At 39.8% G+C, this 18,863-nt stretch overlaps 1 protein-coding gene across 7 annotated transcripts in view; it reads left to right on the top strand.

Moving 5' to 3' along the window:
- AGBL1 (AGBL carboxypeptidase 1) overlaps nt 1–18,863 on the top strand; it is a 276,743-nt gene that overhangs the window by 78,293 nt on the left and 179,587 nt on the right. For all 7 annotated transcript variants that reach the window (XR_010475347.1, XM_065076581.1, XM_065076580.1 and 4 more), the window contains 2 exons: nt 709–853; nt 4,082–4,235. Coding sequence is in view for 6 of the 7 variants with exons in the window: in XM_065076581.1 (XP_064932653.1) it covers nt 709–853; nt 4,082–4,235 (299 nt within the window). In the remaining variant the exon portion in view is untranslated. The remainder of the gene's footprint in view (nt 1–708; nt 854–4,081; nt 4,236–18,863) is intronic.

The following is an 18,863-nucleotide window of genomic DNA, read 5'->3' as shown; positions in this document are numbered from 1 at the left end:
ATATTTTTTAAATCTCCAGGCTTTCACAGAATATTTTCACATGGCATTGTTCAGGGCTGTGAATAGGTACCTGCATCTCTGAGCAAGATAATTTGGATGTCGGAAGCAATACCACAGTGTTAGCTGAATGCATTAGTTTAAATATGTCTGGACTGTGCTATATGAACTAGTATTAGTTGGCTTTTTATTTGCACCTTCACAAAATTATACCTGCTGTTACGTGCTGCTGAGGGATGGGAGCACTCTCATTAGAAAATGACTCACTGTGGGTGGCTGTGCCCAGTTCTGCCTTTTAACTCTCTGCTGGGCTTTGTGCACTGTGTGAATCCCCAAACAACCTCCAATCTGGGGTACCACCTTAGTCAGTGATACTCGCTGTTGTGGTCCTGTTTGCATCTCTGTCTAGTGGAGTTTTGGTTTCTCTAACCTTCCTTCTTTCATATAGCTTGTAGGTGTGTTTGTGTGTTAATGGATGTTGTTTAGCACTGTGTTATATTTTTGTACCTGTTTGTTGTTGGGATTGTATTGGTTGTACTTGTATGGGACCAGTCTTTGTGCAATGACTGGTTGAGTTTGGAGCTCATCTACAGCATGAGATGAAAACTCATTTGGAGCAGACACTTCTCTAAAAGCTTAGTTCTTTTGTGGCTGCTCCAAATATACATCTAGAAGCAATAACCATCTGCTTCCCCCTTTCTCTTTCTCCAGAAACCACTACCACTGCGGTGCAGCTGCAGGAGGAGGCGTGAGAGGAAAATGCTACTACACACTCACCTTCAGCATCAAGTTCCCTCACAAAGACGATGTTTGCTATCTGGCCTACCATTACCCTTACACTTACTCCACAATGATGGTAATGCTGATATGTCCACCTAGATAAGCTAATGGGCCTGACAGTTTGGAGCTGCCTTGGGTATGAGATTTTGAGATAGCACAGAGAAATTTCTGTATGGGATAAGCTGAGGTCCAAACCATTAGTGCTTATGATAATCAGAAGATAATGTAAACCAAGGGCACTTCCATTTTCTTGGGGTGAAAAGCAGGGGATAAAGATAATTACAAGTCAGAAGTGAAAGCTGCCTGCCTGCTCTTCTGATAGAAGGTAACAGCTCAATTTTCAAAGCTGCATCCAGCAATACTGCAGTACTGAACCTCATGTGAATGCATCGTCAGCTGTTTCCTCTGCACCAGTTGGAGTATCAGTTGGCATTTGTGACACTCCCACTGCTGCTATCAGTACAGAAACTAAAAGAATACAAGTCTAAGGCATAGGTTGAATTATTGAGTTGTACAAGGTTTGCTTCCTGAGGGACAATTTGTTTTCTACAGTCTTCTTTGGCCAGGGGTGGGTGGTAAGGGAATTTATGGGAAATGCATCCGTTGTATTTTCTTTATGATTGACGTAGGAGAGCCCAAGGTCTGAAAGGAAGGTAGGATAAAAGAAAGGAAATAAATGGTTCTGAGAGTAGATTTTCTTTCTTGTTAAAGATGAGAAAGATGTTACTGAAAAAGAAGAGACACAGTTCCAGTAGTTCCCCTTCCTTCTCCCTCATGTTTCCATTGTCAGCCCTTTTTCTGGGAAATAAATATGGGTTTGGGTTGATGAAGTTTGGGTGTACTCTGAGTTTTTTTAAATTATTTTTTTATAATGGTATGAATTTGCCATTACTAGATATGAAAAACTATGCTTTCAAAGGAGACAATGTCCTCTCCCACTTACTAACCATGCTGCTCAGCGTGCCGGCATAGTTAAGCTTAGATTAATTCCCACTCAAACAGTCTCTTGTCAACTGCTTTGTATCCTATTATAGATGTTTAAAGAAACTGCTTCTAATGTCTGGGAGAGGCCAGTTAGACCTTCACTGTCCAAAATATGCCTGTCAGTTCACTTGTCATTAGGCTTGTGTAGCAGTTATTCCTAAAAATCACTGAGGAAGAGTGTGCTCTGGTATGGGTTTTGCCCCTATAGCCTTGAAGGCATGTATATACGACAGTCTGTAGGGTGAAAAAAATGCAATACTCAAGAATTAGGTGGACTTATTCACCACCATACTCTATTACTGGAGTGCAGTGCCTCATCATTATTTTACTGTTATTGATTTCTATCTTCTGCTGGCACAAAAGCAGGAGAGTCTTGGAGAGTTTGTATGCTCGAGGAATTTCTGAATATCTCACTTGCTCCTGAATGAATAGAATAGAGATGAAAAAGATGTTACTCCTAGACTTGCAGGGCCAAGTCTTGAAGTATTTCACTGCCTCTTCAAATAAAATGCTCATTGAAGTTAAAGGGAATCTTGCCGGAGGAAAAGTTTAAATGAACTCAGACTCAGTAAGGACCATAAAGTTTGGGAAATGGGAATTATGGATGGAAAAGTTTGATATGTTGTCACATGTCCAGTTCTTCAGACAAAGCACAATTATTGCCTCTAATAACTCTAAAATGCTTCTTTGCTTGGACTAATTTAAAATGTTGAGTGATGCAATTTTCACATTTCTTTGTTACTTTAATTTCCACAGTAAATAAACTAAATCAGGTTCGTGCACCAGTAGGTTTCATTTAAAAACATTTGTCCACTGGTGAAGTATGTTGCTTTTACATATCAGTAAGGGCTCAGTTAAATACATAGTGCTTTAGGGAATAAGATTAACTTGTATATGGAGTTAATAATTTGAAAATGTTTTTAAATATCATATATATTTAACAGTTATAGGCATATTTACAGGAAATACACATTGCAGAATCCTATTTGAACTGGATGCACTCTGCAGTTCATTACTTCTTGTCCATTAGTAATTACATTTATTTTATGAACAGCAATTTATCTATTTTTACATCACAGTGTTAATTGTTTGGATATCTAGCTGAAATCTCTGTGGCAGCTATACCCAATTAAGTTTCACTGGGTACCAGGAACATAAGTAAATGACTATATTGAGTCCTCTGTATTTATGTGAAATCGTTAGATGCATCTAATAATTGAATTTACTTTATAGAGCAGTATGTTAATTGTTTTATGGCATATATGACTGTAAATTTCCATTCTTTGTATGCATGTGGGATAACAGTCTGAAAAGCAGCGAGCTCCAAGGTATGAGGAAGAGGAACGTCTTTTCCCAAAAATGTTGGTTAAAGTTTAGTCCTGGCTTGTAAAGACAAAAAGTTGCCCTGTAAGGATTGTTCACTGAATTGGTGTTTTAGTTTAAGTACTGTTAGGACAAGCGTTCATAGTGTACTGCACCTTTTCTACTGATCGAGGGACAACTGGTGTTCCACAGCACTTAGCAACACTCTGCGATGGGATTACTTACTTATCTTACTACTTGCAATTACAATGTAAATAGAGAGAACTACATGTCATCTGGTGTGTGGGTGGCAAATGGCTATGTGTCTAATGAGGCGATCAGAATTTGTTCCAGAGAGTAATTTTTCTTTTTAAGCTGCCAATTCTTTTTCTCAAATTTCTCAAGAAGCTGTTGGACTTAAGAATTGTTTAAAACTGCCGTAAATTTTGAGGGGGAGCAAGGGGTGGCGGGGGAGAGGTGGGACAAAAATCTCCTTTTAAAATAACTTATTGGAAAGACATGCTTCAAATTTCCCGCTGTTGATTGTACAAAATGTTATTTTGGTTTAAACTTTTTGGCTGACTTTGGTGTAGAGTCATTCCTGAGTTTCACTGGCATGTGCTTGGCAGCTAACCAGTCAGTTCTATAAACACTCAAAACCAGTGAGTTTTCTCATATTACTACGCAGTCTGTGTTAGAATACAAGGGGCAGCCAGTTCTGTTTTGGACATCATGTATGCACAGAAATACACTAAGAGAAGCACCTAGGAGCTGTTGAGGTAAAATTATATAAAAGTAATAGTCCTGTGTAGCTTCAGTGAACTGGGATACATTCTGAATGTCTTCTGCATATTTGTGAGATGGAAAAGGTGATATTAACTGGCAGAAGAGAGAAGCAAGGAAGTTAGCAAGAGATGAAGTTAATACCAATAATAACACACAGCTAGTGGAATAAAATCAGATTTTATAGACCGTGAACTCATTTTTATAAATCCGCTTCCTTGCTTTTTTTCCTCAGTCCCATCTTGATATTCTGGAACAAAACAGGAACCCCAAGAAGGTTTATTGGAGGCAGCAGACACTCTGCCAGACGCTAGGAGGAAATCCATGCCCATTGCTCACCATCACTGCCATGCCAGACTCTAAAAAAAGAGACGACTTGGAGCAATTCTGTAAGTAGACAAATGAAGCATTAAAAAAGATGCTGGCAACTTGCGGTCATGTCAGCAGTGGGAATGACCTGTTTGGTGAATATGTTGATTTTTCTTGCGTTTCTCACTTTGGAAAAATAAATCTAAATATGGGGAATAGTCAATTGCAACACTTTTTGAAATTACAGATTTAAATGGAGAAGTGAGGAGAGCTGACACCATTGTTTTACTTCAAATTTTTCTTTAATCTGAAACAATTACAAAAATCAATATACAATCTCTCCAATAACAAGAAACTGTGTGTGTTCTGGTCAAATCCCAGCTCCCCAGTGTGCCCAGTAGGTCCATCTGGACACAGTATAGCTCCTTGTGTTCTCTCTGAGTCTGAACTAATGGTGTACTATCTAATGGTAAATAACTGCCATGTTATATCTAGAGGTTTTCTATTTTTTTGTTGTGAAAGGAAAAGATTTAGACCTTCAATGATCTTGATTAACAAGATAAAGATATGCAAGCTTTTGTGATGAACAGCAAGAGATATAGAGCTGCTGGTCAGCATCCCATAGGTTTAGCTTTGATTTGAGAGCTGAATGACTAACTGCTTACATGTAGGTTGATTTTTATTTTCTTGAGTTAGTTATGAGGCATAAACTGAATTTTTTTTCCTCTGCTCTTCACACTTCATAACACAGGTTGAGAAGTTTAAGGGAGTATGGAAATTTAAGTTAAGTTCTTTTTGTATGTTAAGCAAGTATATATAATTATCTCACTGAGATATTAGGCTAGAAGTATTCAAAAAGATTCTGTGATATAAACCACGTTTCTCATTACAGAATTCTTCTTTTCAGGGGTATCTGGTGATATGTGAGTAGGACTCCTCAAAATGTTCATGCTACATGCATAAACCAAAAGAAAGCTCACATATCAGAGTTAGTGAAAATGATTGTTACCTTTCCTGGTTCAGGTTTAGAGCACAGTGACTACAGTTATGCTGACATTACACTGTAATCATTCTGAGCACCTGCCTTTTTATCATAATTATTTTATCATAAATTGAGAATTTACCCTGAATTAGCAAATTTCTGAATGTGGATATGATATTCTAAGTTGAAATCTTAAAGTGAAATTGCCAAGTATGTGGGCATTCATAAGGTGTGTGCACGTACACAGCTTCAATGGCAGAAACTGGGGGTAGCATTAGAGAAAACTGGATTGTTGGTGTTGCTATTATTAGTAGTATTTACACTACAGTTGCGCATACAACACGTGATTAGGGGGTTTGGCTGTGCTGGGTGCTGCCTATGCCTGATATGAAGAGATAATTCTTGTTCTTAAGCACTTTTGTTCTGTGATAATGATGATATAGAACAGAAAACCAGTGGGTGGGAGTTGTGATGGGGGAGGCTGGTTATATAAAGAAGCCTTTGGCACACTGCAGCTGATCGCCTGGTTAGATGTTAGCTGTTGACAGCAATTCTGAAACCTCATGGCAGAAGGTCTTAATAGGGCAATGGAAAGGAAATAAGTTGGAGTATTTTATTTGAGGATGCTTACAGAAGAGACATGCGGTGAACAAGTTTTTTCTGCCCAGATGAGTATGCCTTTCCAATGAAGGAACAAAGCAAAAGCTAAGCTAATGTTTGCATTTATCAAAGCAAGGATTTGGAGTGAGTCAGTCGCATTATGAGTGAATGTGCTAAACGCTGAATTTAAGAACTTTTGGCTTTGAAAGGCCTTTCTGAAAGGTGTGTTTTGACATAGAAAAGCATTCTTACTTTCTGACCAACCCTGTGATGTGCCCAGGTCTGCAGTCACGCAGACATAGTGATCAGGATTAAAAACTCTGGAACAAATCACCGGTCTGTACTAATGGAGCTAAAGCAAGAATACTTAAGAATGTTTTCAGCTTATGCACCAGAGACAAGAGGGGAACATAACTACTCATTTAAGTGTTCCTGCTCTGACAGGGGGATTGGACTAGATGATCTTTTGAGGTCCCTTCCAACCCCTAACATTCTGTGATTCTGTATGCTAATAATATGGTAGATTTCATACTATTTATAGTCCTTGGGGCTAGCCCTGAGCTGAATCCTTATTGTGCATGGAGCACAGGAGAAGAGATGTCTTAGAGGTTATATTCAAGAGAGCTGAGAGCCACAGATGCTGAAATGAGGATCATGAGGAAATGACAACATGGTACTGACCAGCACAACAATATCTCAAGAGTCACATGGATTTTAAGGAGTATCATGATATAAATGTGATAATATTAGTAAGCATTGACGTTTTCTGGAGCACTATTCTTAGTGCATCAGAATGCATCTTGCGGTGTTAAGAGTCTGACAGGTTCTCAAAGGTCATTACCCTATGTGTGAAGACAAGGCTTGGGTTACTTTTCAGCACAGATTTGCTGAAAGATTCATAAAGGATCTATGAAGAGTTTGGACAGACATTTGTTTGGACTGCTTCAGGCAGTTGTAATATTCAGCATCTGGGTTCAAATCTCAGTTATGTGGCTGAAGTCCTCTTTATTTTCAAGAGAATGAAATATCCCTTGTTTTGTGATGGTATGTGAATTCAGGGGAATTTTGTAGGTCTGACCAAAATACCATGAAATCATGTGCCACTAAATAACTCTTCCTCTGAAGCTTTGCAATGCAATAACATTGAGGGTTTCTTAGATTTACCTATGAAGCAACCAAAACATGTACAAAACCCAGTTGTCTGAACTGAAATAAAAATTGTTTGGGGGAAAGACAGCGGCAAAGCAAGGCAACATAGTTTCTCACAAGATTCTGAGACTATAAAAGTAAACACTGATACTCTTAAGTGATGAAAATATTTGTTGTTTTATCAAGTGGAGGAACAACAAGGCAACACACGCCACGTTTTATGCTGTGGGGATGCCTCTAGGCAAATCTGAATAATCACATGCGCTTATTTTGTTTAAGCAGCTTGGATAATTATGGCCTTTAGGGACACAGCCTAATTTGTGCTACTTTGTGTGGATTTGATCAGCAGTTACTTCTCAGTTTCCTCATCTTGTATGACACGCCTTTCTATCTGTGAGTGGTTAGGCTGATGGAAGGACCTGTTTGCAAATATTTTCCATGCTGTAAACATAATTCAAAAGTGATAACTTAGAGCTAAATATGAAGGGACCAGAGGGTGAAGGCTTTCCCCATAATAACTCCCGTTGGAGTCTCCAGGCATACATATTTCAGCTCAAGAAGAGGTGTGGAGCTCCAGTACTTGGAACATGGGTAATGAATAAGAATTGATAGCCCTTGTTCTTTCCTTCTGGTTCTGGCCAATTCATAGTTTACGTGAGCTATAGTCATTTTGCTTTCTTATGAAATTTGTTACTTCTTCTTTGTACATTTGTTAATATTGTAGCTTGAGATACTGTTTTCAATGACACCAGTGGCACAGATAAAACACAAAGCTCACCAGGACTTCATAGCTGTTGCACATGGTGGTACTTAAATACTCTGAATCCTTCTCTAGAATAGACTCATGGGGAGTGAGAAACATCATGAATGAAGAGGCACTGGGTGGATGAGGAGCATTGGGAGGACAGTGTGATCAGCCCATAGGACTGTGGTGGGAAGGAGTTATTGTGGTGCTGGAGATGCTGATAGAGTGGGAGAGGCCTGGGGATGACCATGGCATGGCATCCTCTGTGTCAGCTGTGCTTTATTTTCCTTGCTCAACTCTTTCAGATTGGTCTTGTCAGGCTTTTGATTAATGTGGCCCTAGGATGGTTAAATTTGTCTGAGTTAAATTTATTAATGTGCACCTTGTTAATAGGAGGCACAAGCCATGCGCGCTGGCAGGAACTGCACATTCTCTGCATACTGAAGGGAAGAAAAATGGGCTGCTGTTTTCTTTCATTATTCCTTCTTTATGTGAGGCTTTAATATTTGCTCGAGGCTTCTTTCTCCTCCCTCTGTTTCTGTCTTCCCTGTATGAGATGCGAGTGTCCTGAAAAATGTTTATTAAATTAACAGTTCTGAAACTGACTATAACCCCCCTGCAAAAAAAGCAAACAAAACCCCGAACAAAACAACAACAAACCACAGAACAACAATAAAAACAAACCCCAAACAAACAACCAAAAAACCTGCACAGAACACCACAACAGACAAGATGGATTTCTGCAAGCTTGCATGTGTGGTGAGCCTGTATGCTCCCACCTGCCTTGGATATCAAATCATCACATGTGAGCCTTAGAAAAGGAAAGAAACTGGGGAGTTGAGAGGAAAGAATGGTTGGGCGGGCATTTACTCTTTGGTGACTTTGTTCTTGGCTATGTTAGGTCTACCCTATGGCATTGCCTGATGAGAATTAAAGGGACTTTAGAAGGGGAGAGCAATTCCCAGCATTTTTCAGAGCATTCTCAAATGAATGCAGAAACAGTGAGAATGATAAAGCTTCTGATTTCTGTGCCAGCTCCCTGCTCAACTATGTTAATAGGTGCTTGCAGAGCTCTGATTTTCCTGGGTTTGCCATGCGCAGTCCAGTGCAAGCAGTGTTAACAGCATACATGTGTACTCAGGAATAGCTTGCAAACTCTTAAATCACAGTATTACACGTGTAAATGCGCAGTATGTAACTGTGTTCTACTAAACTCCCTGGCAGACCCTTGACTAGACCCTGCGAGCGTAGGATACTGTTCTAAGTGGTGGAGTGAATGGACAGAGTAACTCTTCAAAGAAGTGTAAGTAACAGATCTAAATGCACATACACAGGTGATGATAAAATTGTCTTCTAGTTAAGAAAGTGGAGGACACTGAGATGTTGCTAATGTTAACAGTGTGATGGAATTAAACCCACCAAATGCAAAATGACTAATTAGAGAAAGTTTACACTGTGCTGTTTTGAGTTTGCCATATGAGCATTCCCTACAAGGGGTTTCTTGCACTGAGTTGAGGTGGGTCAGCTCTCACCTTTAGTTAATGAAGGGAAAGGGGAGGACACCTCTGAAGTTGATGTGACATTCTGGTTAGTGCTAATAGAGGAATAACTGAAACAATCCCAAAGGAATTCCTTACAGGAATGAAGATCTTGATGGGTGTAGGCTGGTAGAGCAGTGCACCGCTCCAGGTGATGGCTGCCAGCACTGTTGCGTTGTCAGTTGGAAGACATGAGCATCACGTATTGCCAAGTGGGTCAATCCTGCATCCACCGAGAACAGTGTCACTGTGAGTGGGATGGGACAGTCTCTGTTTGTGGTATCACAAAGAAAGTAATTACGAAGCTCTCTTCGTGGTTGTACTGTTGTGATGTTGTGATTCCCATTAATAATACTGATTATGCAGTGTGTTATATTTCCCCCAGTCAGCACACCTAATAAGTGTCCTTTTAGCCGTGTGTAGTATTATAGAGCTGAACTGTGGGGATTGAAGTTAAATCTAAATGTCCCAGCTAACTAGCAACAGCAGTGGGGGAAATTAAACAAAATATGACTCTAGTAAATGGATTTACAATGGTCACGGCTGTTAGTTTGAGTTGTCGTCTGTCATCACATCCTCTTTATGCAAGGCTGTGGAAACCATTACAAATATTATCATAAAGAGATAAAGACCCCTGCTTATCTTAAATATAGTATTTTGGGGAGTTGAAAGATATTTTCTGCCTGATTCTAAGCATGTTTCTAGAGATGGGAAGAGTAATGTTTTCAGAGTAGGTGTGATAGGATGCCCTTGAATCTGCAGGTGCTCTAGAACTGAAATGGGGGATACAGTGAGACTAATGGGGTGTGTTTACTTGGTCTCATCTTACGCCTGCAAAATCAGAAAGACACAGTTGCTGGGAGAAATATTCTAATATTTCTCAATTTGCTTGTATAAGCTATTTAGATGGTTGCTTTGCAGCTCTGATCTTTTATCAGAAAGAAACAAGCCCTTTACCTTTAAATGTAATTTGCAGCAAAGAGCAATTCCTGAGCAAAGAACAGCAGAGAATGAGAATTGCAGAGGCCACTTATGCAGGATACTGGGAAATAATGACCATGTGGAAAATGTACACAGTTTAATTAAGCACATTGATTAAATCAATATGATTCAAACAGCTTAGTGCTCCAATCAGCTTAATCTCATTAAATGTAATTCAGGCCTCGATAATTGATTAATAATGCATTATAGTTTATGAATTATTGACTCCAAGTTATAATAACTGTGCCTGCTCCCTGCATGGCAACCAATGTTGCATGTTAATTATAAAAGGCTCAACCTCTCTTCTCTTGAATAGCTCTTTCAAAGCTGAAGATGACATATCTCCTAGTGAAACAGGGATCAAATTAGATCAACGCCTTATTTGAGTGAGTCCACCCCAAAGGAAAATGCACTCTTTAAAGGAAGCTCTCATCTAATAACGCTAAAATAGGGAGGCAGAATGATCTGCTTTGATTGCTAATGATCTTTCAAGCGGCCAGAAGAACTGCCTGTAGCAATTCAGCTGGAGTGCTAACCTGGCATTGTGCTGGTTGGGAACAGTTTACAACAGCAAGCACATCTGTTGTTCTTCTAGTGTCATTGTGTGCTGCTCTGCCTCCTCCAGCACACATGGACACAGTACAGCCACTGCTGGTGAGCCTGTAGGTCACATTTGTATGCCAAATGCAGAGTAATCCAGCTCCCTGTATTTGTCTGGATGCTGAGTGGTTTCTGCAAAAAGGACTGATAGGCTTTTATAATGACATTTTGACACTGCAAGTGTCATGCAAGAAGAAAGAACTATTGCTCCTATCGATGAAAGTCTTAGGAGAGAAAGCAAGAACTGAAGAAAGTCTCTGCTCCTCAGGTGGCCACCAATTAGATGGCATTTTCACTGAATGTGAGCAGAGGATGCTGTCTCAGATTTTCTCTGGCTATCTATGTACTTAAGGTGATCCAAATTGCAATCTTATGCAGAAGGAGTCCACTAGCATTATGTTCCCTTAAAATATTCCATGTACAGAACCGGTTCTGCTTTTTCCTTTCATCTCTATCTCTTATTTGTGATTATACTTAAAAGCGAATATATTTTAGTGTATATAGATATTCAATTGAGATGATGATTACAGCAAACTGTGGAGAAAAACATTTTTTGCTTTATTCTTAGATCTGCAATAGTGAGTTTTGTATCTGTGCGTTCCCTTGAATTGAAGATTTGCTCCTAATTTGCAGAGGTGCTGATTCCTCTCTTGCTTTGTACCAAAAAATCAGTTTTTGATGACAGCAAGAGACAGTTGTTGTGAAAACTGTGATCCTGTTTTAATGCAGTAGTGATGAAAGGCTGAATAAAACTGTCATGTGTTCCACAGTACTAAATAATTACAGAATTGAGAATATGATATTTTTTTTTTGATTGAACATGCGGTTTATCGAACACCTGAAGCCAAAGCAAAGATCTCCACATATGTAACGCTGATGGTGTGTATTTGAAATTTCTCAAGTTTGTCTTGCAACTTCAAACATTTAGTTTCTCTTTTTGATATCCTAGTCACAGCAATGTGGCAGCAGCACATTGCAAAAAGAGCAGATAAATTCCTGCATATCCATGTTCCTGTTTGAGTATCCAGTCTATTGCTATAAAGGTGAAAGCTGGTTGACTGGAACATGAAATTTGTGAGGCATGGCTGCCTGCAGACTGAGGATGGTATTTCCCATAATGTATCAACTGCTCTCTGAAGCTCAGCATTTGGTGGAACTGACTCAGCCAGCACAGCTTTGACACTACAGTCAACCTTCTGTGAGTTTGGCAAAATGCATGTTAATATATTGAATTCAATTAGTCAAGACAGCAAGCAATGCACAGAAAACACTGAACAAGGTGCTAAAAGTGCCTTGAAGCATAGGAAACCAGTGGTTTTTGCAAAGGCAGAAAATAGAAGTTAGGGTAATGTCTCTTTCTCTCCACCCTCTGCCTTGCACAGCACGCTGGCAGAACAACCATCTGAAGTGGGAGAGCTTTCCAGAGAAGAAATATTCTGATTAACACAACCATTTTCTGCAACATAAGTTAACCATATCATCTTGGTTGGTATGGACTTATGGGTTATAACATCAGTAGTGCTTAGTGCTGGCTACGCTACAGTCTTCCAGAATATCAGAGCCTTTCCTGATGTGCTAATGAATTAAACACCTTGGAAATCTAAACCAGCATGTATGTTACTCATAATTATTTTCATTTGTGATTGGTTTGTCAAGTGTCTCAGAAGTGCCATCTCACAGGAGAGTGGTGCTACCTGTATTTATTTATGACATTGGAGATTTTGAATGAAGCTGAAAAAAGGGTTTAGATGTATGTATTTCTTTTATTGCTTTGGAAATTTATAGCCAGCTGCTTGGAGTACACCTGTCTTACAATGCCCCGGTGCCCTGACCTCATTGCAGCAGAGCTACATGCTTCTGTAGGAGTGATAGGTTGCCCAAACTCTTGCTTTAACAGAAGGGGGGGAAAAAAAAAATCCATTTTTTCTCCATTGGATAGAAACACTTTGGGGAAAAACCTGCAGATGCTGTGCTTCAAGCAGCCAGTCTGTATATCCGGTATCGAAATACAGCCCATCGGGGCCCTCAGGCAGCTTTTACTGCCTCAAATGGTGGACAAGCATTGAACTGCTGCTCAGTTTCTGTTATCAACTTCAAATAATGGCATGAAGAAAAAAATACCCGTATTTCAGTGAGCTGCATTTTTCCCATGCCTGGCTGTAAATTCCAGTCACACGTGGTCCTATGGGGTATACGCTAAAAAGGTCAATGTGATGCTGTGTAAATTAGCCAGAGAAGCATTTGAATTGAGTTAAACCTGTTCTCAATGTGACAGAGATGGGCTTTGTGAGGGAGGACATAATTTTTCGGGTCAGAATGACTGTGGAGACTGAATATCAGTATTGGTACTAAGGGGTGAAGAGTTAATGCTCATGCCTCAAAGTACAAGTGGAGGTCAGGAAGGGGTTTCTTACAGCTGGTTACAATATATCGCACAATTCGTCATGTGTCTTACAGCACAGGTTTTTGTTTTCCACAGATTACAAGGTGTGAAGCACCTGCTGATGCAGGGTATAAGGTGTGTTGGCCTGAGGGTTGGGTCTCTCCCTCATCACCTGTGTTAAATCAGTTGCTTCTAGCTGGTAGAGCTGAAGTTGTGGATGGTGTGGCAGTCTGTGGGCAGCCTGCAGTCGTAGAAAAGAAGGTCCCTTTGGCTCATGGGTTGGAAACCTGCTGTAAGGTAAAAAAACAGGAGCTTTGTGACAGTTACAGGTGTTGTTTGTCTGGGATTTTTATTTTAAATTTTTCCTGCCTTCTTTGTGGTGTCTGTTCTCTGTAAGGCAATGAAGAAGTGCTCATCTAAGGAGAGATGAGCTGCTGGGCTGTCCTAGTGGCCAGTCATTCTCATTTCTGGTTGTACCTCTACACCAATGGCTGGCTGTGGTCAGGGGCAGGACAGCAGGCAGGTTGGCCCTGGGAAAGTAAATCCCTGGCTGGAAAACTCATAGAGCATAACAAATATACCAGCTGCCGTCAGACCCGAACTGTTGCACTCGTCGTCACTGAGGGTGGTTTGTCTCTGGTACAATATTTTTTTTTTTTTTCTCTTCTGGAACAGCAAAGCTGTGCTGATACACAGATTGAGCTAGATGCACATTGCTTTCTGATGCTTGACGATCTCATGGGTGCAAACTGGTTTTTGACTTGTACTGGATAGCAAGATTGGGCAAAAAGTGGGCTCTGCTCTTCTACCAAAACACCGTTTTAGTTTGGGAACTCAACTTGGGGATATTTTGGGGGAAGATGGTCAAGTCTTGTACAGATTGTGTTAAGGAATTGCTGGGCTGTGGCAGAAACAGCAGTGCATCCTGCTAATAGGGAAGCCTGCTACTTGTAGATGTCTTTACATGATCCTGTGTATCTTGTATTTCTTGCTGCTCTGCCCAAGTTCATGCAAGGAGATCTACACTCATGTGAAACACAGCAAGTGATACTTCTCTGTGCTGATCCTAATATTCCTCTACTTGAGAGCATTAGTGAGTGGGGAGGCATTTTTACAATACATTATGTGCATTTGTTTTCTTCCTTTTTTTGTATCTGTAATTCTGAACACCTGTAAGCTGATTTTGCTGAGATGGTTTGTGCAGATTTCTGCCTGACCTGTTTAGCGGAGTTTAATTTCTCTAATTGGAGAACAGGGTCCATTGCTATGTGACTGATGCAGCCAATCTTTTACCAGTAAAATAAAGTACAAGAATCTATTGAAACTATTAGTTTGCATACACCACAGGCTGACACTTCTTGTTGCTTATAACTGACAGATTCTAGAAACAAGTATTTGTGATTAATGGGCTGCTATTATATAGCAATACTAAAATGAAATAGGACTAAAAATTACCCCATAATGATTTTTAAAATGCTGTTCTGTTAATGAGATGATTTGTCCATCTCTACATCAAAGAGGAACTTGTTAACTCTCTGAGCTTGCCCACCTGTTTCTAATGCAGAAATAGAAATTGCTAATAAACAAGTGGAGACAGCTGCTATGTTCAGCCTGCAAATGTGCTGATAAGATCAACTAGTTGACAAGTGACATGGTAGATACTGCAAAGTGAACCAGTGTTTGCAGAGAGCTAAACTTGGATGTCTGTATCATTTAGGACATTTATTATGTGGCTGTTGGATATTGGTTTCTAGCTGACAGACAAATAGGCGCATCAAGTCTCTCATTCTAGGTCATTTTGGGTTTTCTCTGATTTCCCCTGCTTCATTTTGACATATGATTTTGCAGAATTAGGTTGCAGAAGGAACAGTACTAGTCTTTGTACCTCTTCTGGCTTTCTGAATAGAAGGGTGGGGAGAAAGTTAGATTTTGAAGTGACCAGCTACCCATTACACTGTAAACAGGCTTCTTACTGAATTGCTTTGCTCGTTTTGTCAGGACAGATTTCTTAAGACATGCGGCATTTTAGAGATGCTCCATGTATTTCTCTTTATGTTAATGAACTTTGCATAATCAAATCAGGCCCCAGAACCAACGGGACTTGTTCCAGGTCTTAACTGGTTCCCAAAGAATACATTTTTACAGTAACACTCAGAAAATTTTATCTATCAAATCACCAGCACACTTAGAATTTTAATTTGCTCTATCAATTGCAATTGTCGTGCTACTTAGCCATGGGGAAAATAATGTAACATTCCCTGCCAATTTGCAGTTCTTTTTACAAATATTTTCTCTTAATTCTGCAGTAAATTTAAGAAACTGTTTTGAAGATTTTCTGCCTTAGCCTGGCTACTGCTTCTGTGTCTCTGAAATAGACAAGATTAATTAAAATAGGTTGAAATTTTTATTAAAACATGATGAGGGGGAGAGGTGATGAGTATGAGTGAATTAAGAAGTCAGAATGGAATTGGAGACATGTCTTGGCCTAGAGACAAGGAGGAACTTGTGGATGACTCAGGGAAAATGTTAAGATACCGAGTTTTCCTCTGAGTCTCCCAAATCTTCTAGATCTCTCTTTATTTTTATTTTTTTTTTTTTTTTTCCAAGAAAACCCAATAGACTTGCTACAACATCCCTATTTCCTTTCCTCATTCTTCCCTTACTGCTTTCATATCATGTTTCACTTTCTCCCTGAGTCTGAAAGCATGACATAATAGTGATGGATGCAGGACTATCAAAGCACTCTTAAAATTTTAGGGAAGGTGGTTGGGTTTCAGAATGAAAATGACAGCTGTGTTGTAGCATCATGGTATAGGACGATTAATGTAACTGAGAGAGGGCTCTACTGGTGGTATTTAAGCACGGGATCAAATTTATTTTCATGGCTAATAAGAAGAGGAAGAGGTGCTTTGGAGACCTGGATTAGAAATCAACTTGGTGGGTGAACATGGATGGCACAGGGATACTTCATGACTGGGACTTGGGAAATGGATGTTGAGCTTCCAACTCCGACACGTTTTTATTTTATCCTTGGGCAACTTGATTTTTTTTTTTCTGTAAATCCCTACTTTCTTCCCTTGGAACCTGCTTAAAATGTGCGTTATCTTGTCTGTGGGGTGTTTCAAGAGGAGATGAGTGGAATTTATTATTGATGGCATCAGGGTGACTTTGACAGGTCCCCCAAAGGACATGAGCACCAAACAGGAGGCTGTAGCTAGTGACTGAAGTGGAGATGAAGAAAAAAGGTGGATAAGATAGCTGGAAGAAAAGAAGCAAGATAGAAGAAAAGAGGTGGATACGAGGGCAGGGAGTCCTTAAACTCCTTGTGGGTCAGGTTGCACCTGCTGGAAATACAGATGCAGAGAGGATTTTATTGTGAAAATGAGACTGTGGTGAATAATGCGGCAGAAACCGAATGAGAGGTTTTTTTTTTTCCTTTGTGCTCACTGTGCTAGAGGAATTTCTGAAAAATGATGTTGTTATAGTTCTCCCTATCCTTGTAGACTGGTGTAAAAGGTGCAGCCAGAGCCCAGATCATTTCTTCCCCTTCCTCACTAGCAGCAGATGGGGTAGGCTCTAACAAGATTAGCATCTCAGTTGTTTTGTCACTTCATAGAGTTGCAGGTCACCCTCACACAGCTTGGGAACTCATATTGCAGCAGAGTAGGAAAGCGCATTTAGTAGAGCAAGCGTTGGAGGCTGTTCTTGAAATGTGGTTCTGTAAATCCTGGCCTCTGGCAGCCCAAGCTGTTTAGTTATGTTTTGTGAATCAGGTCATATCGTGTCTGTTGCAGCTTCCAGATGCCAAACTCCTTCTGTGACAGTTTTGTCAAGCATTTTGAAAGGGCACGAAAACAACAGCTAGAGGGGTCACCATGAAGCACAACTCAACACATAGGAATTGTTCTTCACAAAGAGCAACTGGCCAGAGGCAAAAGAATAAGCAAGAACCAGATGAAGGGCTTTGGGGCCTCAGTGGCTGTGGTGCCCCCACTATCCCTATTCTCCCTGTGTTTAGCACTTACTAACCATGAGTGAGCAATAAAAATGTAGTGACATAGTCTCTGTACTGACATAAGTGATGGGCCTGCAAGCTATGTAGAATGTCTGTAGACAGACTTGAAACAGTGCTCTTACTCCTAAGTGGTGAATTGCTGCTTAATTTTGTGCCCTATATCATACCCTTTATTCAGAATGCTCCCATGGCCCACCTTCTAGCTCGTTGAAGGTCTTTCCCACCAGCTGGGATATAACTTGTGATGCAGATACCATGACTTTGTCAGCTTACCAGGATGGAACTTGAAATTAGGCTCAGTCCAGATAAAATAATTGCTGTTTGCACAAAGGTTGGTAGTGGTGAGATGCTCCCCATGAGGCCATCTAGCCTGCCTCAAATGTAATTTAATAGACAGAAATAAAATAAATCAAATTAAAGTGTGCAGCTAATGCATGCAAACTCTAAAATGAATATGGTTTACAAACAGGCAATGAGACTGAATAGGTGGTTTCTTCATCCATGAAGGAAGCACACTAAATAATACAGAAAATAAGAATCATTTAAGGAGATCTTTCGATTTTTGAGAGTTGATGGGGATGCTAGATGGCAGGTGAAGGTTATTTTTTGATGTAAAGTGTTTTTCATTACTTGTATATTCTTGCAGTTAGAAAACATCAGTTAGAAGTCTCTTCATATTTTGAAAACAAGGTATTAGCATAAGAAGCTTTGTTAGATATAGCAGGAAGATAAATCATCTTTGCAATGCTAGCCATTAGCCTGTCACAACCATGATTTACAGGGGCTTTCTTTTATTTAAATAAGTGTTTCTTTTAAAAGCATTCTGATAGCTTATGGAGTGGAAGATGAAGTGGTAGTGAATGCTCTGAAAAATAATGGTTTGGATATGAGTGCTTCTTATGGCAAGAGAGAGGAGCTCACGCTGTGGGTTGTACAGGCTGCAAAAAGTGTCTGAGCTACATTGGAAGGATTCTGTGGCAGCATCAACTGGAAAAGGTTCAAGTTCTGCTGGGGAAATGTTGGGGCGAAAATGTAGGAGGCCCTGGGATTGGAGAAATGTCACAGTATCGGCTTCATGAAGCTGGTCTGTGTACTACACTTCAGACATTAGAACTGGTCAGAAATTGTCACTCATGCTGTTCGATAATTTGCCAAAAAGAGCCTTCCAGAGAAGACTTTTTTTTAAATTGAATATCATTTAGGAAACTATGAAATAAAGAATAAAAATATATCTTAAATGAAAATTGCCACTTTTTCAGTGATACATGAGATGGTGAGGAAGGACATCACAAGTTCCACTTATACTTGTGTTCCTTCCAGTACTGCCAAGACTGTTCTGCAGCCTGACTCTTTTATTCATGAATACCTTTTTCTCTGCTTCGTAGAACTTGCGGGGAAAAAAAAAACAAACAAACAAACAAAAACAAACAAACAAACAAAAAAAACAAAAACAAAACCAAAAAAACAACAAAAAACCAAATGTTTGTCCTTTCCATAGCCTTCCTATCATCTTATTCCTGAGAAGAAACAATTTTCCTCACACTAGTAGTCTTCCTAGCTTAATATTCTGCTCTCTGTGGTGACTGATGTAGGAAGACATCATTCATTGGAAATAACTTCACTAGCATTTGAAAGGAAGAACTTCCTGACCTTAGTGACTGCCTAGTGTCTTACCACATACTGTTTGAAATTTCTGCATGTTATCTATTTTATGC

Source organism: Columba livia, chromosome 11, assembly GCF_036013475.1.
Source record: "Columba livia isolate bColLiv1 breed racing homer chromosome 11, bColLiv1.pat.W.v2, whole genome shotgun sequence".
Taxonomy (NCBI): domain Eukaryota; kingdom Metazoa; phylum Chordata; class Aves; order Columbiformes; family Columbidae; genus Columba; species Columba livia.
The sequence above is the reverse complement of the archived record's forward strand: the minus strand, read 5'-3'. Positions and strand labels throughout refer to the sequence as shown.